The sequence below is a fragment of the Procambarus clarkii genome, chromosome 16 (genome assembly GCF_040958095.1).
Source record: "Procambarus clarkii isolate CNS0578487 chromosome 16, FALCON_Pclarkii_2.0, whole genome shotgun sequence".
Lineage (NCBI taxonomy): Eukaryota > Metazoa > Arthropoda > Malacostraca > Decapoda > Cambaridae > Procambarus > Procambarus clarkii.
Window position 1 is genome coordinate 33265228 of NC_091165.1, and position 24531 is coordinate 33289758.

Sequence of the window (24531 nt, forward strand, 5' to 3'; positions counted from 1 at the left end):
TAACATCACATGAGACCAGAAGACATGGCAGGATGTGCAGAATACCCCCGTTGAAAAGCGGAGGTGCAACAGGTACTCTGAGAGAGAACTCTATCAACATCAGAGGCCCGAGACTGTTCAACACGCTTCCGCTACACATAAGGGGCATAACTGGCAATCCCCTCACAGTGTTCAAGAGAGAACTGGATAAGCACCTCCAAAGGATACCTGAACAACCAGGCTGTGACTCATACATCAGGCTGTGAGCAGCCGCGTCCAACAGCCTGGTTGATCAGTCCAGCAACCAGGAGGCCTGGTCGACGACTGGGCCGCGGGGACGCTAGGCCCCGGAAGCACCTCAAGGTAAGGCAAGGTAACCCTACCTAACCAAACCTAACCTATATTACCCTAACCTAAACTAACATAAATAGATCAATAATTTATGTTCCTAACATAATATAATAATATTATTTCATATTAATCAATTGGAAACAATATTTTTAAAATAAAGAAAATCACTGACTAATAAGCAAATCGGGCCTTGCATAGTAGGCCGAGAAGTGCGTTCTGGCTACTAGGTACGACATATACAGTGGCACCTCGACTTACGATTGCCCCTACTTACGATAATTTCGTGTTATGATGTAAATTTCATCGAAAAATGCGACTCAACATCCAATGGTGTCGTCGACTTACGATATTTGTTGGTACACGTTTGGGTCGACCGAGCGCGTGGTTCCTGGTCACGCGGCCGACCTGCCTCAGTTTACTACAGCTGCCCGCTTAGTGACGATCGCACCTATAAGAAATTTCGCTTTTGTGGTGATTTTTTGCATTTTGAACATTAAAGTAATTATTATATATCAAGCCATGAGTCCCAGGAAAGTCAGTGGTAAGGCTCAACATATGAAATCCCATGTAAGGATGACCATAGAGCAGAAACAAGAGATCATTCGTAAATATGAAGATGATGTGCGGGTTGTTGAACTGGCTAGGCAGTACAAGAAATCTCAGTCAACGATATCCACCATACTGGCTAAGAAAAAGGACATTATGGGTGCTAAAGTGATGCATCATTACAGCAAATGTTAAAACGAAGGGAAAAACAAATATCTCTTGACAAATTTGCAGTGAGACAAACAAGCACTGAACCACAACCAGGTCCTAATGGTATTCAGGCAAAACGTAGGAGAGAGAGTAACCCCAGAGAAAACATCACTGCCTGATGTGATAATGGGAGGGGACTCCCTTTTCAAACAGTAACAACTCTCCTCCTTCCCCCCTCATCACCATCTTCCATATGCCATCAAGAGCACTCCATAAAGGTAAGATAAACTTAGGTACTGTATTGTAGTTAGAAAAACATTGTATTCAGTATAAAATGTATTTGTATGTTAATATTTTGGAGGGTGGGGAACGGATTAATCCAAATCCCTTTATTTCTTAAGGGAAAAATCGCTTCGACTTACGATATTTCGACTTACGATTCTTCTGGGAACAGATTAGCATCATAAGTCGAGGCCCATTATATATATATATATATATATATATATATATATATATATATATATATATATATATATATATATATATATATATATATATATATATGCGAACAAGCCTGAATGGTCCCCAGGACTATATGCGACTGAAAACTCACACCCCAGAAGTGACTCGAACCCATACTCTCAAAAGCAACGCAACTGGTAACTACAGGACGCCTTAATCCGCTTTCTTGTTCGCATTTGTGTTCCTCACGTGTGCCCCAAAGAATGAGGTGATTTGACAAAATGCTATGCCCAAGATTACCATCCGAGTGCCGGCAGGGAAGTGGTTCAAATAGCTTCGGCTATCACTTCCTTTTGTCCGGTCGTGATGGTCAAGCGGATTAAGGCGTCCTGTAGTTACCAGTTGCGTTGCTTCTGGGAGTGGGTTCGAGTCACTTCTGGGGTATGAGTTTTCAGTCATATATATATATATATATATATATATATATATATATATATATATATTGGTGTATACTGGCAGCAGGTTTTCTTTCAAACATGTTTCATTGAATATGACCGCATATTCTGTATTTATTATTTTCTGGTTTAGGGCTTCTATCCCTCTAACTATTTTCTTAGCATCAGGGCTTAATTGAAATAGAAGTTCTCCAAAACTCATTTTCGTACTTTTAAGGTGAAGAAAAGAAGTGATTTACTAGAGAGTGTATTACACTTATTTGTATAATTTGCACGACGTTTTCGAACCTCCATGGTTCATTCTCAAGTGAACAGATCTTACAATACTACGATCTGTATTGTAAGATCTGTTCACTTGAGAATGAACCATGGAGGTTCGAAACTGTCGTGCAAATTATACAAATAAGTGTAATACACTCTATAGTAAATCACTTCTTTTCTTCACCTTAAAAGTACGAAAATGAGTTTTGGAGAACTTCTATTTCAATTAAGCCCTGATGCTAAGAAAATAGTTAGAGGGATAGAAGCCCTAAACCAGAAAATAATAAATACAGAATATGCGGTCATATTCAATGAAATATATATATATATATATATATATATATATATATATATATATATATATATATATATATATATATATATATATATATATATATATATATTATATATATATATATATATATATATATATATTATATATATATATATATATATATATATATACATTATATATATATATATATATATATATATATATATATATATATATATATATATATATATATATATATATACTGTAACCCCGCGATTATCCGGGATTCGAACATCCGAAAAACGCCCTTATACGGCCAAAATCGTGAACGGATAAAGTTATCACAATATCCGGCCAAAATAGCCACAGGGACCGGATTAAAGCAGGTTTTCTGCAGAAATTACACTATCCGGTCAGTCCCCCAGATAATCGTGCCTTTGTCCGTATATGAAAACATGAGGCAGGCCATACGGTATTAATCCCGTCTGCCCGAGACTCGAGGCGCATGGTGTAGGTGGGGGTGGGGTGGGTGGGTGGTGTTGGGAGGGTGGGAGGGGTGCGTCAGGAGGGACTACCTGGGTACAGTAATTACCATTAATTTTAGAACAATTAATCATAGCCAAAAACAAATAAAATAACTACTAGTAATTATGTAATAACAAATAAATAAGTTTCCTAAAAGCATTGTGCACAGGCTGAAGTTTCCTTAAAAAATATTGTGAATTTTTTTCCTCCTGGCGGCCTACGTAACGCTATGGCTGCCCCAAGTGGACCTGTCCAACACTGGTCAACCCATGTACGTCCGTCCCTCGTGTTATACACAGTGCTGCGCCATTAGTGAAATATTTTTTAAATAACTTTCTTAATTTTCATAGTAATTTTGAACATTTTTGGCCAAGAATATGTCTGGTAGCAGCATCAATCGTTCTGGAAGTGTTAAGAGGAAGAAGATTGTCCTAGGAATTAAAGACAAGTTACGTGTTGTTCAAACAGTGAGGTGTCACAGGCAGCCAAGCGCCTTCAACAAGTGAGGCGCCACAGGCAAGCCAAGCTCCTTCAACAAGTGAGGCATTATAGGCAAGCCAAGCGCTTTCAACAAGTGAGGCGCCACAGGCAAGCCAAGCGCTTTCAACAAGTGAGGCGCCACAGGCAAGCCAAGCGCTTTCAACAAGTGAGGCGCAAGCAAGCGCCTTTAACAAGTGAGGCGTCACAGGCAAGCCAAGCGCCTTCAACAAGTGAGGGCATGCAAGCGCTTCAACAAGTGAGGTGCATGCAAGCACCAACAAGTGAGGCCTCACAGGCAACCCAAATGCCCTCAACCAGTGAGGCTTCAGCAGCTGGCAGTCAAAACTAACTTAGCTTAATGAACTGTACAGTAATTTTAAGTGTTAATTTTAGTGTTGTGTTAGTATAGGTTACGTAAATTGTTAAGAATTTTTAACTTCAAGATGTGTGGCATCAATCAAGAAGACGAACACCAACACGGTAAGTTGAGGTTTCTAGTTGAATATTTAATAATTATATGCGGCAAGGCAATTCAAATTATGTTGTTTGTAGTATAAAAATAGTTGGAAATGGTCACTTTTGGACTCGTAGGTGAAAAAGTACCATTATCCGAAAAATGTGATAATCCGGCTGGGGGTCCTTCCCATATAGTCCGGATGATCGATTGGAGACAGTATATATATATATATATATATATATATATATATATATATATATATATATATATATATATATATATATATATATATATTATATATATTATATATATTATATATATATATATATATATATATATATATATATATATATATATATATATATATATATATGTCGTACCTAGTAGCCAGAACGCACTTCTCAGCCTACTATGCAAGGCCCGATTTACCTAATAAGCCAAGTTTTCATGAATTAATTGTTTTTCGACTACCTAACCTACCTAACCTAACCTAACTTTTTGAGCTACCTTACCTAACCTAACCTATAGAGATAGGTTAGGTTAGGTTAGGTAGGGTTGGTTAGGTTCGGTCATATATCTACGTTAATTTTAACTCCAATAAAAAATAATTGACCTCATACATAATGAAATGGGTAGCTTTATCATATCATCAGAAAAAAATTAGAGAAAATATATTAATTCAGGAAAACTTAGCTTATTAGGCAAATCGGGCCCTGCATAGTAGGCTGAGAAGTGCGTTCTGGCTACTAGGTACGACATATATATAATATGTTGCACAACCAGGTGGCGCTGCCACCCACAGGGAAGCAGCCAAATCCCGTAAGTATAGAGAACTGGATCACCACTACAATTTTGTCCCCATTGCTTCTGAGACGCTCGGCGCCTGGGGTAAAAGTGCTACCAGTTTTTTGAAGGAACTGGGTTCTAGGCTCATTGAAACAACAAGGGACCCGAGAGCTGCAAGCTTTCTTTTCCAGCGCCTCAGTGTGGCGATACAGAGGGGAAATGCGCACTGCATCCAGGGTTCCTGCCCGCCATCTGAGGAGCTGGAGGAACTCAACAACCTATGACAACCATCTTTGTAACCCATATGTAACTCCTTTTTTGTAACAAAGTTCAAATAAAGTAAATATATATGTGTACATACAAAAGAATGGGGGTGGTAGGAGAAGATAATATTAGTGTTCAGTGAGAAACCACAAGGTCTCCTCTGAATACTTTTTATTTTCTTCTCCGAGGCTATGGGTCCCCACATTGGCACCAGAGGTGGTACCCTCACAAACTTTTTATATATATATATATATAATATTGTTAAGTATGAACGAAAAGGTAAGATTAATAATTATAACACAAATTTTCTCAATATTTCTTATGTTTCTTTTCACTGTCGTTGGTAATTGAAAAACGAATTCTCCAAAATTCATTTTTATTTCTAGTCCTGACGCGACCCTTCAACGCGTTTCGTAAAAACTTATTACATTTTCAAAGACTTTAGTTTACACACAGTTAGTTTAGTTCATTTATTATGCACCCCATACCCATTTTGAGGGCGGTAGTGGAAAGGGTTACAGAGGCACATAATGGGCTCAGGGACTGAACCCCACAATTCATTTAGCTAAGCAAGTTACAATCTTGATGAGCTAGTTACAAAATTCAATATAAGTCGTCACATTAACAATGGGTTCGAGATCGACCTCAAGTACAAGGTTCTAAATTAAGCAACTGACATATGTGGAGAGCTAGTGTCACAATTTATATGTTTGTCCTGCACACCGCCCCCCATCCAGTGGGCAGTGGTGGATAGGTTACAATCACTCAGTTACTACCTTCAGTTAGCAAACTGGGGATATTTGGCTAAAATTTCTGGTAGCAGATCATTTTGAATGAAATATTTACACATTGCTGGAACATTGGTTATAGAATTGTCTCTAAATTCACGTATCTTTTCGCACTCCATCACATAGTGATGGAGGGTGTGCGAATAATTTTGTTGACACAGTTTACATTTGGTCAGGTCTACATCAGCAGATAATGAGAATTCCCAGAGATACTTGTAACCGAGTCTAAGCCGAGCAGTAGTAACATCTAGAAGTCTGCTGATTTTATTGGATGATCCATAGATGTGTGGCTCCTCTTGCATGATAGTATGATGATAGATGGAATTACTGGTGTCAATTTCACTTTGCCTCAGATCTACAAGATCTTGTTGAAGTTCTCGGTGTACTGCTGCTCTCAGATTGCTCATTGACAATCCAAGGTTACACTCAACGGCTCCTTTAAAGGCAGATTCTTTGGCTTACTGATCAGCTCTATCATGCATTCGGAGGCCAACATGAGATGGAGACCACATGAAATGGACTCTGTTACCATCCTTAATAATTTTGTTGTATTTGTGTCTAGCTTCGGACACGAGCATGTTACAGTTATGTCTTAAAGAGTTGAGAGCGTTTACACACACAACTGTAACCTGTAAACATGCAAAATACGTCCATATTTATCCTCACATTTGGGTGAGGTGATATGGTACAACAGTTTTTGGTGAGGTGAACAAATTTGTGACAAACACAAGACAAATCATGAAACAATGGGTATAAATTGGATATGAGAACATAAGAATGGAAGTAACTGCAGAGGGCCTATTGGGCCATACTTCCTCTTGATGCTTCTATGTTGGTTCGGAGTCTTGAAGTGGGTAGAATATAGTTGTGCATTAATTGGCTGTTGATTGCTGGTGTTGACTTTTTGATGTGTAGTGCCCTCGCAGATGTCAAGCCTCCTGCTATTGCTGTATCTATCGATGATATCTGTGTTGCTTGTTTAGATTTCTCTGGTGATGGTCTGGTTGTGAGAAGAGAACCATCAGCAGAGAAATCTTAACAAACTTAACAAATCTTAACTTAGCACCTAAATTATTGGAATTGTCTCAAAGCTCTCCAAATATACTCACTAGAAAGGAGACGAGAGAGATAACAAATAATATACACATGGAAAATACTGGAGGGCCAGGTCCCTAATCTACACAGTAAAATAACAATGTACTGGAGTGAATGATATGGAAGAAAATGCAGGATAGAACCAGTGAAGAGCAGAGGTGCCATGGGCACAATCAGAGAACACTGTATGAACATCAGAGGTCCACGGTTGTTCAATGTCCTACCAGCGAGCATCAGAAATATTACAGGAACAACCGTGGACATTTTCAAAAGAAAACTAGACTGTTTTCTAAAAGAAGTTCCAGACCAACCGGGCTGTGGTGGGTATGTGGGTCTGCAGGCCGCTCCAAGCAACAGCCTGGTGGACCAAACTCTCACAAATCAAGCTTGGCCTCGGGCCGGGCTTGGGGAGTAGAACTCCCAGAACCCCATCAAGCAGGTATCAAGCAGATAAGCTCCAGGGAACCGTAAGGGCTCCCCACAGAAAAGAGGATTGTCAGCCAGCCAAGATGAGTCCAGAACCTCGTAATGTAGCCAAAAAGGGCAACACCTCTCCGAACACAAAGGAAGCAGGGGTCTATCATTGAAGCAAGTCCCAAATCCTGCAGGAGGTACAGCAACTGGTTCTCACACGCCTCCAACGGGAGACTCGGGAAGAAGGAAACCTCTGGAAAGATGAAACTGCAAAAACTGAACAACATGCAGAAATGAACCCTGGAAAGGATGCTGCAGCTTAATCAAACTCATTCCGATCAAGAGGAAAAGAGAATCCCTACCTTTTGAGCAAATAATTCTTCACAGAAGTAACAAAATACTAAGAAAAATTCATAGGCATCCAGTTCAGGCTCTTTACCAGCCCCAGGAGCCTGCCATAACGGCTCCAGGGCAGAACCAATGTTGTTGTCCAACACCTAGGAAAGAAAGGCATCCTCCCAAGAAGGTACAGAGGAAGCATAAGGATGTGAAGAAGAAAATTATGTAACCTTGGCAGGTCTAGAAGGATCAACTACCTCCATGCTTAAGAATGAAGGGGTAACCTCCAGACCTTTGTAAGCTACACCCTGAACTAAATCCTGCCCCGACTCAGAAATCCTCAAACATTTTGAAGCCAGAAGCAGGGGTCGGGGGAAGAACTGAAGTAGGGCGAATGACACTTGCTGGGAACAGAAGAGGAGGCATAGCTAGAACCAAGTTGGAGATCACCTACACTTCCGATTCCAAGTCACTAAACACTATACGGGGCAATTCCAGGGCATCCGTATGAGCACAAAGCCATGCCATGAATGTTGAGTTTTGGGCAAACCAAATCCGTAAGGTGGCAGCTGCATGAAATTCCTCCACTTCAGAAGCAGGATTAGAGAGGATCAGAACTCTTGGGGAACAAACTCAACAGGATTCAGGGCTGTAATTATCATTGACCCAACAGGCACATGGTGGAGGCAGAAGGAATTGTCATCTCCATGTAGCAAAGGCAACAAACACCCTTCAAACTCTTGATGGGTGAGAGTGAGCTTGGTGGGCTAACCTTTATGCATAATTGACCTCACCACAGTTCCCTGGGAAAATACCAGGTCCTGTTGGTAATAAACCAGACAGTTATTTCCAGGTATTGAGGACTCTTGCCGAAAGAATGGAAACCATAAGCAGCCCTAGTATCTTTGCTGCAAATGGTTTTTGCGGAGTGCCCTATAAACCAGGTGTGCTAGGCCCATGTACACCCCACACACCCAACTGAATACCCCCCAACCACAGGCTTAAACAGAGGAATCAACATACCCTTAAATACCCAAGGTAAGGTAATCTGCCCTATGACCTGGTCTCAAAAACTCAAAAGGGTAAACCCCCAAACATACCAGAGAAGTAACTCTGTCAATGCAAGGGAAGTGCTAAACGAACACCCAGGGAAGTAATCAGTGAACGCATGTAGATCAGCATACAAAACATCCAAGTCCACACAACAAAACTGGACCAACAAAACACGATTATGAAGTAAATACAATATAATGGAAAAATATAGTAATAAAAAAGTTCTTACAGAATGGCCCAGCACTTAGCTTGGAAACACTGAGATCTCCCAAGAGAAATGGTGACAAAGAAGCACTACTGCATTGATCAAGATAACTCATCAGTGACAGAACTGAGATGCGAGCTGATGGTGCTCCGAGCGCCAGGCCACCTGGTGGCGGCATTCAGTACTTACGGGTTCTACCTAGTTTCAAGGGAATTATTTTGTTGAGGTTGATTGGGGAGATGTTTGGCAGTTTTGAGGCTTTGAGTCTTGTTAACACAGCAGTTGTCTGTGGTGCTTTGCTGACTTTCTGGATGCTTATCTGGTGAAATGGTGGAATGTACTTGCTCTCTGTGCCTCACTTGAAGGGGCCAGGTTCTGATTCTAATCTCCAGTAGGTCAAACAGAACTCCCATGACTGATATGACTTGTAGCATGTAGCAATCTCAGTGAGATAGTGACACAGAGCCATTGGGGCTCCCGCAGAAAATCTAGATATTTATCTATATTTTGTTTTCCTCAGGCACATAGAAAAACACACCTAGAAACAGTTCAGCACCTTCAAGTCAATAGACCTGACGATAACATACTTATTGTCTCAGCTGAAGGGGACGATCGAAGAAAGCTACCGACTGTTCATAATGTTCTACTTCCCAAGGATAATGTGGACATCAGCAAATCTGATATAAATGTTCAGAAAAAACTTTTAAGAATAAATGACACAACTCTGCCACTTGAACTTATCCTGAAGTCTGTAGGAAGAGGCAGTGCTATTAAAATAAAAATTATTGATAAACCTGCACATCCCAGAGCAGAAATATTGTCTCCAGGTAAAAATATTGTTGAATTAGTTGATGATGGCTCGTCTAAACAAGAATTACAGTTACCAAAATGCAGCAGTAATGACGTGGACAGCCTGATACCAAGATCTGTTGAAGGTAAGATTTGTTTTTTTTATGTATTTTTTCAAAGGGGAAGCACTGTCGGCTCCCCCGGAGCTATCCAGGCTGAATGAATATGTATAACTTTCTGGCATCAGTCAGTGTGTACGGAGTTCTTCCCTACCAGGGACCACAAGCCGGAACCTGGCTCCCTCAAGAGAGGCACGAGGAGCAATGGCCTATAAAAACCCCCGTGTGGTTGGGAGCATTCTATGTCTGCCATCGACTTGATCTGGCACCCAGAAACGTAGGCACCCCAAAACAAACCCCTATTCTGGTGAAACTATTGCTACCGAAAGCCGAACAAGTGGACAGAACTCCCCAGACGAAAATTAGCAAACGATCATAACATCATCATGTCACCGCACTGCTGTCTGCGCATCCCCCCCCCCCTCCCTGGGAGGGGGAAGGGGGAGCCCCAGACCCCCACACTGGCAATCCACCCTTCAGTTCTCAGCCAGATGTGCTACTGGCATAGTCTTGTGCCTCTGGGTCCTGCAATCTGTCTCAGATTCTGTGCCTTGTGTTGTGGACTGTCTTTACTGGTGGTGTGCGAGCCAGGAGAAATATTACTCGGTACTCGGGCTACATGCGCCTAGGGGCCACCATTCCCTAGGTGCCCTGTAAGTACTACCCTTGGGGGCTTGGGGGCCACCTTCCCTAGGAGCCCTGTAGGTACTACCCTTGGGGGCTTTGGAGGCCACCTTTCCTAGGAGCCCTGTAGGTACTACCCTTGGGGGCTTTGGAGGCCACCTTCCCTAGGTGCCCTGTAAGTACTACCCTTGGGGGCTTGGGGGGCCACCTTCCCTAGGTGCCCTGTAAGTACTACCCTTGGGGGCTTGGGGGCCACCTTCCCTAGGATGCCCTGTAAGTACTACCCTTGGGGGCTTGGGGGCCACCTTCCCTAGGTGCCCTGTAAGTACTACCCTTCGGGGCTTGGGGGCCACCTTCCACAAGTCACCTCGGGATCTACCCCCACTATGTCTTTTACTGCCTGGTACTTTGCTGCCCTTGGAGTCAACTAGGATCTTTGTTGCCCGTGTTTGCCTCTGGGTAGGGGGTAGTTTTCATCACTGGTAGGGGCATGGGTTACTGCACAGTTAGTTTTCACCTCTTACAGCGGCCAGCTCTGTTCCACCTGGGTACGTTGTACTCTTGCAGGGTTTTGCTTTTGTTTTTGCTTTTCTGCCTGGTGAGGAAGTCTGCCTTGGTGGTTGCCCCTTCTGTGTTCGGGTGTATATATATAATTATAATTATATTTATTCTCAGTTTTGTGTGGTTGGTGGTACCCCTGGTATCCCTAGACCACTATGAGTGGACACGTTCCAGGAGTTCAGCTATTAGCAGATTGTTTGGTTGTTTTGGGCGGCGGTTCGCAATACCCTACCTGGGCTTCCCTTAGTGTGTTCATAAGGCTATGGGCCCCTGGGAAACCCCACGGGGGCTCCGTGGTCCGATGGATGTGACCCTTGAGTCCCTTCTCGCTTCGTACAAGTCAGAAGGTTGCTCTGCCCCCTTGTCTCTGAGGGACAATCACCGGCTGTGCCTCCACCATGCTGCCTGTTGGATCGGTGATTCTTTTGACCCGGAGTCATGCGATGTTTGTTGCCTGTATGTGCTCCAGTTCACACAAGCTACTGATCATGATATGAGGGTGCAGGCAGCAGCTGCATTGCATGCTAGGTTTAGGTTGCTGCAACGATCTTGGTTAGTTGCTTCCCCAGATGCCCCGAGACTGCTCCATTTTGGTTTTAGGGACCTGGACTTAGGGGTGGGAGTCCCTTCGGCTCTGGTTCCATCCTCTCCCTTGTTCTTCCCCTTCTGTTGTCCATTCGGTTCCTTCCCCCTTGTTTCCGGCTCCGAAGTATCTTAGGGTTTCGGAGTCAGGGCAGGGTTTAGTTGGTGTTGAGACTTGGGCAGTCTCGAGGGAGACCCCTTCCGGGGTGGCAGCATAGGCATTCAAGCCTGGTCCTCCTATCTGAGCTTCTGGGTCTGACAAGTAGACCCTCTTTGTCCCTGCTTTTTCGGCTGCTCCTGCCTTTTCTTTAGAGGCGGAGGTGTGGAGGACGTCTCGGGCCCCGGATCCTCGGGGTGAGGTTCCTGAGGCAGGGGAAAGGTTGACTTGGGGGCCTTGGGGCCCCATTGGACCGCGCCTGGGTTTTTGTACCCTCAGAGTGGGGCTTGGTGTTACAGGGTGTGGGGTTCTCTTTTGCTCCCCGCCTTGTTTTCCTGGGGGGCGCATTTGAGCTTCTCAATGAGTGCTTATTAGCCCCCTGCCCTTCTGCAGGATATTGGTGCAATGCAGCTTCATGTGCAGGCTCCTTCCCTTTTGGCTGCATTGGTCGCGGAGGACTTATGTACGCAGGGCCTGCTGGCTTCGGCCCTGCGGTTCTTCTCCCTTTTTGAGCTGTCTTCGGACTGGCTTACGGTGGATGTGGAGGAGCTTGGGGCTGCCTCTGGGTCTGGTGCGTTGCCTTTGGCAGTGCATGCAGTGCATGCATAGTCTGCGCTGTTGAAGCTGTTCACGCCGCTCCTGCGGGATGTGGTTTCCCTGTTTTTTGCTTCTTGGCTCGCGTGTCGGCAGGTGGTGCTTGCTTCTTCCTTGGAATCCGCTTGGGGCCTGGCTCTTAGATTGTCTTCGCCCTTTCGTCCTTTGCTGTTTGCAGAGTCTCCGGTGATGCAGTATCTGCAGGTGGCTTTGGCTATTTGCTGTCCTATTTTGGAATTGTTAGTTCTCCAGGGGGCTCATGGGGGCCATCAAGGCAGGGTCATTCCAGGGCTTGGGGTTCTTTCTCTCGTGGTAGGCCAGTGGTGTCAAGTTCAGCGCCGTCTGTTTCTGTTCGGTGCGGGGATCACACTTTGCGCCGTTTGGGTGCTCGTAAGGTGCGTCGGCCCTTTCGTAGTTTGTACTATTGACGGGGCGGTGGGGGGGAGACTCGCTCTGTTTCCTCACTCTTAGTCCCACGATTCGTGAGTCTTTTGTGTGGTTTCGTGCAGCCTGTGGTGGCATTGGTTGGCTCCTCCTCCTGTTTGGGGGGTTCGGGACTGGCAGGGCAGGCCTCTACTCCTGCGCTTTGTCAAGTCATCTCGGAGTGGATTCACTTGAGTGTAGTTGAAACATCCTCGTCCCTCAAGTGGATCTCCCGCCTGTTTCCGGTCCCAAAATGGGACTGCGCAGACCGGTTCATTCTGGACTTGTCTCGTCTGAACCCGTGGGTTTATTGCCCCTCCTTTCGGATAACTACTCTGTCCCAGGTCCGTCTTCTGTTGGAGTCGGGCGCTTTAACCCTTAAACTGTGCATGGCGTATATATACGCCCTGAGTAACATGTCCCATAGTGCGCATGGCGTATATATACGCCATAGGGTGCCAGGCCTGATTCAAATGGCCCGCGGCTACACGGGGTTCACAGTAGCTTCCTCAGGGCTCTTGTAAACAGATGCAATTTAAAAAAAAAATCGTGGGCAATATTCTCAGGTGTGAGAGGCACAGTACTGTTGGAGCAACCAAGGCCGGCGCACGCAGCATGAGCGAACAGCATTGATGTTCAGCTTGTGACCACAGCATCGCCGAAAAATGTCAAAATAAATATATAATTGTTATTATTTAGCGATGACAATATTACAGATGACCAATGACAGTGATATAAATAACCAGGGTTGTGATAATAGCAGGATTGTTGTAATAATTAGCGCTGTGGGAGGAGTGATGCTGAGAGACGGAGGGAGACAGCATCGTTTACTGACTGTGTGGCCACCTGTTATTGTTTGCATTCACCATACCAGGTCAGTGGTTCTCTATGGTGAACACAAATGTAGATACTTATATATAATGTGTGTATTAGTGTATTAACAGCAAAAGGATTATGCTGGGAGGAGCCATATGGGTGACGGAGGTGACGTCGTCTGCACGATTTGTCTAGCTGTTTAGAGGGTGGCTACTATGCTCTTTGGGCGCACTACAAGCTTAGGTGTACAGTTACGGTGCATAAAACATGTAGATATTTATATATAATATGTGTATATAGGGTAATAACACTGCAAAAGGTATTGTTGGGGGAGAAAGTTTAGTGCGTGTGACCTTGAAAGAGTGAGGGAGCCGCCAGCCGCCATCTGTGTATAGCGACGACTCTTAGTGCCTGAACTAACTATATCAGCTTAGCTGTACAGTTGTGGTGAATAAAATATACACATACTTATATGTAATGTCTGTATATAGTGTAATAACACCACAACTGGTATTGTTGGGGGAGAAAGTTTAGTGCGTGTGTTGAGGGAGTGGCAGCGAATGGCTGGCTGGTGTGTGGCGGTAACTCCTCGTTGCTTTTCGACTCTCAATACCAACTTAGTGGTTCGTTATGGTGACCAAAACATGCCAATACTTATATATAACCTGTGTATAGAGTGTAATAGCAGCAAAACTATTTGTTTATTGTTTTATGAACATAATAATTGAATCACTAATATGCACACCATACTTTTGAGTATAGCGATCATTCACCACTTTTATTATATAAATATATTACAATACACACTATTGAATAATATTACTGCAAAAAAACTAAGAAAAAATCAATCGGAGACATTGAAACAATTAGGTAATAATATCTTTGTGGCAACTCCCATCTGTCAACGCGGGTGACGCTGACCGGGTCTGACGACCGCTCTGTCAACGCCCACTTTTTGCCAGACTTCCTCTGTCAATTGCGCCCAAAATATGTCACCTACGATTTTTTTTTTTCCGTGCTCAGGGGACACAAATTAACATGTTTAGAAGACGAAAAAAAAATTTTGAATTTTTTTTTTTCTTGCGCACAGAGGTGTAAATGTCCCAAGGACCCCTGAGCAGTGTAAGGGTTAATGGTGTCCCTATACCTCCAGGACGTATATTGGCACATCCCGATTCATAAGCAATTCAGGGACTGGCTTGGTTTTGTGGTGGGACGTCAAGGTTACCGCTTTCGTTGCCTTCCATTCGGCTTGAATGTGGTGCCTCGCAGTTTCACTCACCTTTCTCGGGTCGTGGTGACCCGTCTGCGTCTGTTGAGTATTCGGATTCTGGCCTACCTCGACGACTGGATGGTTTGGGCTCCCAGCCTGTCCACGTGTCTGCTCGCCAGGGGTTTAGTTATTCCCAGCTCGCCGGGTTCAGGTTCTTGGTGAACTGGCGGAAGTCCCATCTGGTTCCAGTCTCAAGTTTGGTCTTGGCTGGGTCTTGTGTGGGACGCTTGGACCGTTTCTGAGGGGCTAACGGATAATGCAGCAGTTGCTCAAGGGTTTGTGCGGGAGCCTGAACTTTGTCATGATGGTCTACCCACCGGGTCGGGTGTTTCTTCGTCTGCTGTTCTGGTTCTTTCAGGGACGTCCCTTTCGCCTCCTTCGCGACCATTGGGTTCGGCCGCCGGGCACCTTGCGTCAGTTGCTGTGCCGCTGGCTTCCTCTTCGGGTTTTTTGGGGTTCAGTGCCTTCGCGCCTACCCGAGTCCTTGCTCGATGTGTTCACGGATGCGTCATCTCTTGGCTGGGGCTTTGTGACCAGTGCTCACTAGACCAGCCAGGGGCAGTAGGTTCTGTCCCTCCACCGAGCTCACAGCACAATGCCGAAGTTCGTGATTGTGTGGATGTCGTTCTGGAGGATTCGGGTCTTTTGCGAATCGACGGTCTGGCTCCATTCAGACTATTTCCCGGTGGTTCATTGCCTGAACCGCAGGGTTTCGATGTGGTCCTTGGCTCTATGGGGCTGGTCGCTTTGGGTGACTGCTGAGTTCTCGGGGTGTGGCTCTCCTGGCGGTTCACGTTCAGGGGGTTGTCCAGTGTCCTGGCGGACGGCCTGACCCGGTTCATTCCCCTTGTACACGAAATGGACAGTCAACGCTAACTCGGTTCCATTGGCTCTGCTGGATGTTCGGGCCTCTATAAGTGGATCTCGTTGCATCAGCATGGTCGAGGCGTCTCCAGGTATACATGGAGCTCTTCCCCGACTGTGAGGCCTTCGGGGTCCATGCCTTTAGACAGGACTGGACGAGGTGGGGTTACCTGTTCCTCTTGCCCCGGTTCAGCTGTTGCTCCAAGTCCTGGCTCGCTTGGAGACATACCAGGGGAGAGTAGTCCTCTTGGCTCCTTGGTGCCTAGCCCAGCTTTGGTTTCAGGCACTGCTTGCTCGGTGTCCGAACCCGAGTGTCTTCCCCCAGCTCCGCTTCTTTCAGATCAGTCCTGCCTGTTACGAGGCTGGTTAGCTCTTCTCCTCGAGACTTTGCGTCTGGTCTTTCTGACTCGAGTCTGTCACCATTTGTAGGAGGCTCAGGTGGCTTTGTTGTTGGTCTCCCACCTGCATGTCTCATCTTGGTGGCAGTATGAAGTTTCGTGGCGATCCTTCCAATTTTTCCTATCACTGCGTAGGTGTACTTCGGTCCCTGATAGAGTTGTTTTGTCCTTCCTGTCATTGTTGTTTCAGGACCGTCATCTTATGACGAATACTGTCGCCTCCTATCTTGTGACGCTGGTAGCCACTCCAGCTTGAGTTCGGTATTGATGTTACGTCTGCTCTGTTCTGCAAGTTCTCTCAGGTGTTTCACCTCCGGCCTGCTCATGCGTCGCCTGAGCCCTCTTGGTCCTTGGATCGGGTGCTCTCTTTCCTCTCTTTTCCTCAGTTTGTGGTGACCCCTTCAGTTCAGGATTGTTTTTCCAAGGCTCTTGTCCTGTTGGCATTGGTCTCTGGGGGTTGGGTCAGGAAGCTTCATGCTCTCCTCCGGCGTAAAGGGGTCTCTGCTCTTTTTGTCCTGGTGGTAGGTTTGTTCGGTTGAAGTCGTCTCCTTCTTTTCTGGCAAAGAATGAGACTGCTGCTTACTAGAGGTCCTTGGGTTGTCGTTGCTTGGTTGGTCAGCATAGGGGTGCATCATGTCTTGTGTCCGGTTGCAGCTCTCCACCATTATTTGCACGCCACAGCTTCGGTGGCCGGGAATGTGCTTTGGGTTCATCCAGTTTCCTTTGTTCCCTATTCCTGGGCTCGGGTCTCCCAGGTCGTCTGCAGGATTATTAAGGCTAGCTAGCCTGCTGTCTATCCTCGTGTCCACGAAGTGCATAAATTAGCTGCTTTGGCAACATGTCTTGGGTTGACATTTGGGCCCGGGGTTTTTGGAGGTCGAACAGGGTCCTGGCTGCTCTCTACCTTGTCAGTGTGCTTGGTCCTCGTACGGCATGTGTTGCATTGAATTGGCGATTGCAGTCAGTTGTCTCAGCTTTGCGTTGAGGAGTGAGGACTGACCGCTGTCTGGGTAAGTCCCTGTTTTTCCTTGTCTTTGGGTAGTTAGCTCTTGGGAGGTGACAGGGCTTCTCTCAGAAAACCAGCATTGAATGTAATGAAATGCCATTTTCAGGGTGAGTCCTGGAGGCTCTCCAGCATCCCTTCCTTGGTCGGTGGTGTTTTCGCTTATTTTGACATCCAGCCTAAGAATTGAAAGCTGGATTGCCAGCGTGGAGGTCTGGGGCTCCCCCTTCTCCCTCCCAGGAAGTGGGGGGATGCACAAACAGCAGCGCGGTGACATGATGACTTAATGCTCATTTGCTAATTTTCGTTTGGGGAGTTCTGTCCACTCGTTCGGCTTTCGGTCGCAATAATTTCACCAGTGTAGTGGTTTGTTTTGGGGAGCTTACCATTCTGGGTGCCTGACCTGATCGATGGCAGACATAGAATGCTTTCAACCACACAGGGGTTTCTACAGGCCATTGCTCCTCGTGCCTCTCTGAGGGGGGGCCAGGTTCTGGCTCGAACAACCGAATGATATTCTCACTGTACAATAATTAACTTGGATCATATGGATACTTCTAACACAAACACATACTGATGCCCGGACTCAACCGTGGCTTTGACAAACAATCCTCTCTTAATTTTTCATTTGTATGTTCCACTGAACAATTTGTACTGAACATAAATTGTTCAGGCCATTCAGGAATTTGTTAGTGAGGAACTATTGTATTCTAATGCTCCATTCATAAGTACTGTATTTCTTTCACACAGTTACACTTCTATTATATCTTTTGTCAAATGAATGTCGTTTGTAAACTTTCTTTTAAGGGGCTAGTTAAGTATAATGAATTGTTAAATATCATTATCCTTTGTAATCTCTTGTATGAACTGTTTATATTAACAAATTAATGTTTGCAATTTATATTTCAGGAAGTTGTATTGAGAGTGTGAATGAAGAAGCAGTGCAGGTGGCAAGTGTATTAAGTGTTCCGGCCAGTATTATAAGCCATTGCCTCTCCAAGCATTATGTCCGCATTAATCCGGCCTCCTTAGATTTTCAGTGCTGGCTTGCAACGTTAGCCTCGCTCTCTCATCAACTTGCTGCACCATTTGACCTGGAAGTATGTGGAATTTTGATATCCCTCATTTAAATTTATAAATCAAATTTATACATTATTATGTTCTTTATGATCTTGTGTTTTAGATACAACATAAACACATGCCCCCAAACATTGAGTTACTTTTCTGGGAGCACCTTCTCAGTATCTTCCCTAGCTACAGTACAGTAGTGGCCAAATTTTAGAGATCACACCATGTGTCGCTTACCCACTTGAGCCTACTGGGAGCCATGACCAGAATCTGGCTGTAAGCTTGGTACCTGGTTGATAACTGGTTGATGGGGTTCTGGGAGTTCTTCTACTCCCCAAGCCCAGCCCGAGGCCAGACTTGACTTGTGAGAGTTTGGTCCACCAGGCTGTTGCTTGGAGCGGCCCGCAGGCCCACATACCCACCACAACTCGGTTGGTCCGGCACTCCTTGAAGGAAACAATCTAGTTTCCTCTCGAAGATGCCCACGGTTGTTCCTGTAATATTTCTGATGCTCACTGGTAGGACGTTGAACAACCGTGGACCTCTGATGTTCATACAGTGTTCTCTGATTGTGCCCATGGCACCTCTGCTCTTCCCTTGAGGATCAGAAGTCACCCAAAAATCATCAAAAACCCCAAAGAAATTAATTAAATGTGCCCAAAACAGGCAGCTGCTTTTAGGCAACAAGAAACTCTTGAGGAAAAGTAGTAAACAATTGTCACTGCAGGAAAGCTCTCCCCCTGTTATGGTTGAGGCTGAAGAGAAACAATCTTCGTCCACATGGTTTTATTCTCAGCCAGTAACCACAACAAAAAAATTATCAGGTACATGAAATATTATTAACACTTTCGCTCACCCCGCGCGCCACCCCTCGACAGGGCGATATGGGCCCCAGCGTGTCACGGAAGCGCGCGTTAATTCCGGAAAGTGTATACTCTCTTCAACTTTGTCACCTCAATTCTCCTTCTATGAGATTAAATTTGGTATCATTGTGTTCGCAATAAAATTCTCTACAGCACTAAATGCATATAAACTCCAAAAGCCCGGCTAATTACCCGCAGCAAACAGAGAAAGTGCGAACGAGTTACCCGGGAGCGCGCAAACGGGATAAAATGTTTTCACTATTTTCACTCTGGTCACCTCAATTTTTGTCCCAGGTCTTTCATTTTGGTCTCAATGGGTTTGTAATAAAATTCTCTAGAGGAACATTAGCATATAAAAAAAAAAAACCTGGTCACGCTCCAACCGCAGACGAGTTGAAGACGGGCCACGCGTTAGCCGTGAGTGAGCGCTCAGAGGCCTTCCTGCTACACTCCCAATTCCCGCCCTTTTCAAGCCTTTCTTTCGCAATTTTCTCCCTGGAAGGGCCTTGTTCATGATTACTATCCATCGTGGAGTAAGCGTAGATAGTTTCTAAAGCCGCAGTAAGAAATATAGCCACGGAAAATAGCCGAAATGTTCACACGTTTGAGATGCGAGGGGAGGCGACATTGGTCACAACAGTGGAGCAAAGACAATGGGCCCACGGCGTGTGCCAAGCCGCTTGAGGGCCACGAGGCTCAACAAAGAAAATGGGAAGACATCGGCGCACATTTTAAAACCAGTCCCAAAAAAATCAGATAAAAACCTGATTTTTGGCGAATTTTTAAAGTGGATGACGCAATGCTGCGTCATCCCCGGCATTACCGCCAGTAAACGGATGACGCAATGCTGCGTCATCCCCGAGCGAAAGTGTTAACAAGATCATAAACAAAGAGCATCTGCTCCAAACATGCTACCTCCAACATCTGTAGTACTCAATCCCAACATTTCTCCCCTTTTAAATAAACTCTATCCCTACAGGTTAAGTCTATCAGGCAGTCGTATGACTCTTCCTGATTTTCTCAACTGGGAGTCCTGACCTGTTACTTCTGGGAAACATTCTTCTGAATTACTCCTTGTAGAGTCCATAGGGTTAACTGTATCCCCATTACCCTCTACTGCCCCTTGCTCTGCCTCCCGGTCTCCTGCAGGTGCTGCTATCCCTTCATTATCAGGATGGATATCACTAGTTGCCCCACCCCCACCTGAAGGGTCTTCAAAATTCCCTGCGAACCTTGACATGAGCTGATCTTCATGCCTTTTCCAATTAATGTTCCCAAAACTCTGCACTTGCACAGTGAAATTCCTGCGGCCCAGGACTTCCCTAATTTTTCCTTCCACCCAGGGCTTTCCACTTCCAAAATTCCTTGCATATATTGCATCCCCCTCATTAAACAACAATTCCTCTCCCTGAGCCAACTGACTGGCCAAGCTAGTTACCGATTTCTCTTTATCGGGATCTGTCTTTACTGCTTCCATGTGCACTTTAAAGTGCCTATTAAACAGTAGTTCAGAAGGAGATTTACCAGTAATAGAATGAACAGTTTTCCTTTGGTTATATAAAAATCTACAAAGCCTTGTATTAATAGTACCTTCCGTAAACCGCTTTAACCCTTCTTTCAAGGATCTCACTGCTCTCTCTGCTAGACCATTTGAAGAAGGATTATACGGGGGCAGGTGTTACATGTTTAATACCACTTTCTGTGGGGAGCCCCTATGGCTCCCTGGAGCTTATCAGGCTAATGTATATTATATTAGACAGGGACATTAGCTAAGGAGTTCAGACCTACCAGGGAGCAGCGCCAGAACCTGGCCCCTTCAGAGACGTTTCAGGGAGCAATGGCACTGGAAAACCCTCTTGTGGTTGGGGTTTTCCTTATCTGCCATCGACCGGGGTCAGGCACCCAGAAAGGTAGGCATGACAAAACAAACCCCACATGGTAAAAAACTAAAACAAAAAACTGAACAGAGAGGTAGAAACTCCCTTCAATCCCAAGGAAACAAGTAAACATCACACTTTACTGTCGCGCCAATCGTCCCCGCAGCCCTCCCCGCCCCGAGAGGGGGAGGGGGGAGCCCCAGACCTACCGCGCCGGCTGCCAAGCTTCAGTTCGGAAGCTAATGTCAACCGGGATAGACGCTTCTCTGGCCTCAGTTTCCTTGGCGGTGTTTGCCTTGTGTGGCTTTCACTGCCGTGTGTTCGTGTGTTGTGTTGTGCGGTGGCCAGGAGTACCTCATCAGTATCAGGGCTGCATGCGCTTAGTGGCTGACTTCCCTAAGCGCCCTGTGAGTACTGCCCTTGCGTAACAGGCTTATCTTCCCTGGGGCGTTCGGGAACCGTTCCCGTAGAGGTTCTTGCTGCTCAGCATTTGCCTCGCCCTTGGGGCCAGCTGGGGCTTGGGGCCCTTGTTTGGCCCTTGGTAGGGATTGGTATTGTGCTGGTTAGGGTGTCAAGGTGTTGCACAGCCTACCACCTAAGCGGCGGTCGGTTCCTGTTGCCTCTGGAGACGGTGTACTTTTGCGGGGTTTTTCTTTTGTTTTTATTTTTATTTGCCTGGTGGGGGTCTGCCTAGTGTGGCTATAGTTCCACTGGTAGTGTTTGGCGGCCCTCTGCTAGGCCCCCGTGATTGTACACGTCACAGGGGTTTTCAGTGCTATCCACTACCCTCTTGTTATGTTTGGGTTTCTTAACCGGTTTGCAACACCTTGCCCGGGCTTCCCGTAGTTGTTACCCTACGGGCCCTGGAAACCCCTGTCTGGGCTTGGGGGACCATTGAATGTGTCTTCCGGGTTCCAACCTGTCTTGTACGGGATCGTTGGTTGCTGTTCCCTTGTCTCCAGGTGACAGTCGCCATTTTTACCTCCGTCATGCTGCCTGTTGGGTCACTGACACCTGGACCCGGAGTCTTGCGAGAGAGATTCTCTGCTTGTTGTCCAGTACTCTCCTGATGTTATTACTGTTTAGAGTACAGGCAGCATCCATGTTGCAAGCTAGGTTAGGTTGCTGCAACACGCTAGGTTGGTTTCCCACTCGGATGCCCCGAGGCCGCCCCGTTTTGGTTAGGTGCTGTTTGCCCCTTTCCCTCCCTGTTCCCGGCTCCGGACCGTCTGCGGGTTTCGGGGTTGGGGCGGGGTTTAATTGGGGCCGAGACTCGGGCGGTTTTCGGGGGCTGCCCCGTTCAGGTTGGGGACGGAGGTTTTCGAGCCTGTTCCTCCTGTCAAGGCTTCTGAGTCTTACCAGCGGCCCTTTCTTGCTGCCTTTCCCATGGACTCTTCCTTTTCTTTAAGGGCGGAGGGCTTGGAGGCCAGCTCTGCCCCGGGGCCTCTGTTGCAGGTTCCCGGGGCAGTAGGGGATGCCTGCTAGCAGTTCTGGGGCGGTTTGCCCCTGCCTGGGTTTTCTGCTCCCGGGCGGAGTTTTTCGCCCATCCAGTCTGCTTGCTTCTCACTTTTGCTGGCGTGTTTTCATATCTTTTGCATCAATCACAGCCCTCTGTTCTGGTGGCCATTTTCTTCTGCCGGTTTCCCGGCGTGGCCACCTAGGGTGGCGTTGCGGTTTGTTTACATGCGCCTGGGTGTGCGAGCGAGCGTCTTGGGTGAATTTTTCAACTTTTTCAGGGGTTTTCTTCTCCTGTTGTCGTTTCTTTGCTTTTCTGGTGTTTTCTGCCCGTTTCCTGTTCCTCTGGGAACGTTTGAATGTTGATTTTCCATTGGGTTTTCCATTTTGTCTGTTTTGGGTCTGGGCCAAAACTCAGTTTGGTTCAGTGTTCCTGGCTGTTATGCTTGCTTCCACACCTTGTCCCTTGGATATCGGTCTGTTTTTACCGTTTCCCTGGGGTTCTGTCTGGGGGCTGTGCTTTGCCTTCTGTGGTGTGTCTCCGCCAGCAAGTGTTTTGGTTTGGGCTCCCTCTGGTTCGATTCCAGGTTCTTTTGGGTTCTTTGGTTTCGTTCTGGAGGTTTCTACCTCTTGGGGCCCCCTTTGTGGGTTCAGGGGGCTTTGTTTCCTCGTGTGTGACCCGGTTCTGCCTTCTGGAGTCCCTGGGGTCTTCCTGGCTTGCAGACTGATCTTTTTGGGTCTTGGCACGTGTTGTGGTCATGCTAGGACTTTGAGGTTTTGTTGTCCAGGTGGGCCTTTTGATGCAGTTTTGTGCCTTCTTCGCCTGGTCGGCGTGGTGCTCTCTGCCCACTGGTCGGCGGCTTGTAATTTGTTTTTCACGTGTATGTGTATGCATGTACATGTACATGTGTACACTGTGTGTGTGTGTGTGTGCACATGTGTATGTGCACGTGTGGGTAACATACCTTGTATGTGTATATACATAATATATGTATATGTGTATGTATACTTTTTCTTTCGGAAGGGGCTCTGTTCCCTTCTCTGTTGACGGGGCGCTGGGGGAGCAGCTTGCTCTGTTGACTCTCGCATGGTCCCGCAGTTAGAGGGCACTTTTGGTTGTCTTCCAGCCTCTGGTGGCGGCGGTGGACGGCTTCTCCTCTCTTTGGGGGGTTCAGGGCTGGCGGGGTGGGCTTCTTTCCCTGCGCTTCGTCATGTCATCTTAGTGGGTGCATTGGACGTGGTCAATCCGCCCCGTCCTTCTAGGGGTTCCCGTCTGCTCTATGCAGACATGGGCCTGTCGAATCTGCGGTTCTTCTGGACTTCTTCAGTCTGCGCCCTGGTTTCTATGCCCTCATCGGAGGACAGTTATCTCCTGTCCGACTTCTGTTGGGGCCGGGTGCCTGGATGGTGGCCCTGGACCTCCAGGTCAATTTTTGGCACGTTCCTCTCCAGTTTTCCGGGACTTGTACAGTTGGTGGTGGGGCTTCAGGCTTACCGCTTTTGTTGCCTTCCCTATTTTGTAATTGGCACTTGGTGTATTTATGCATCTTTACTGGATCTTGGTACCTTGTCTGAGGCTGCTTGGGATTCGGTGTCTGGCCTACCTCGACGACTGGCTGGTGTGGGCTCCCAGTCGGTCCACTTGTCTGTTCGCCAGGGGTGTGGTTCTTTCCAGATCGCCGGGGTTTGGTTTCTTGGTGATCTGGAGGCCATTCCATCTGTTTCCGTCCTGGGTTCGGACTTAGCTGGGCCTTGTTTAGGGCTTTTGGCCCACTCCTTGTTTTTCCCTCCAGAAGTGTTGCTGCGGCTGTGGTCCCGCCTTCGGCTGTTCATGAGGGGGGTCCCGGGTTTGCTCAGCGGTTGCTCGAGCAGTTGTGCGGGAGTCTGAACTTTAACGTGCTGGTCTGCCCGTAGGGTCGGGTTTGGCTTCTGCGTCTGTTTGGTTCCTTCGGAGACTCCCCTTCCGCCTCTCTTGCAATCGTTGGATTCATTCCTCTGGGGATCTTGTGTTGGTGCTGCATCACCAGCTTCCTCTTTGGGGTTTTCGGGGTTCCGTGCTTTGGCACCTTCCCGAGCCTTCGCTCAATGTGTTCATAGACGGGTCATCTCTCGGCTGGGGCTTTGTGACCAGTGCTCACCAGGTCGGCCGGGGATGGTGGGGTCTGTCCGTCCGTCGGGCTC

The 24531-nt window shown here is 46.5% G+C and overlaps 1 protein-coding gene across 1 annotated transcript in view; it reads left to right on the forward strand.

Moving 5' to 3' along the window:
- Positions 1 to 24531, forward strand: part of LOC123760112 (uncharacterized) — a 183142-nt gene that overhangs the window by 113742 nt on the left and 44869 nt on the right. The window contains exons 6-7 of the mRNA XM_069325433.1: positions 9405 to 9819; positions 17997 to 18192. Of these exons, the coding sequence (XP_069181534.1) occupies positions 9405 to 9819; positions 17997 to 18192 (611 nt within the window). The remainder of the gene's footprint in view (positions 1 to 9404; positions 9820 to 17996; positions 18193 to 24531) is intronic.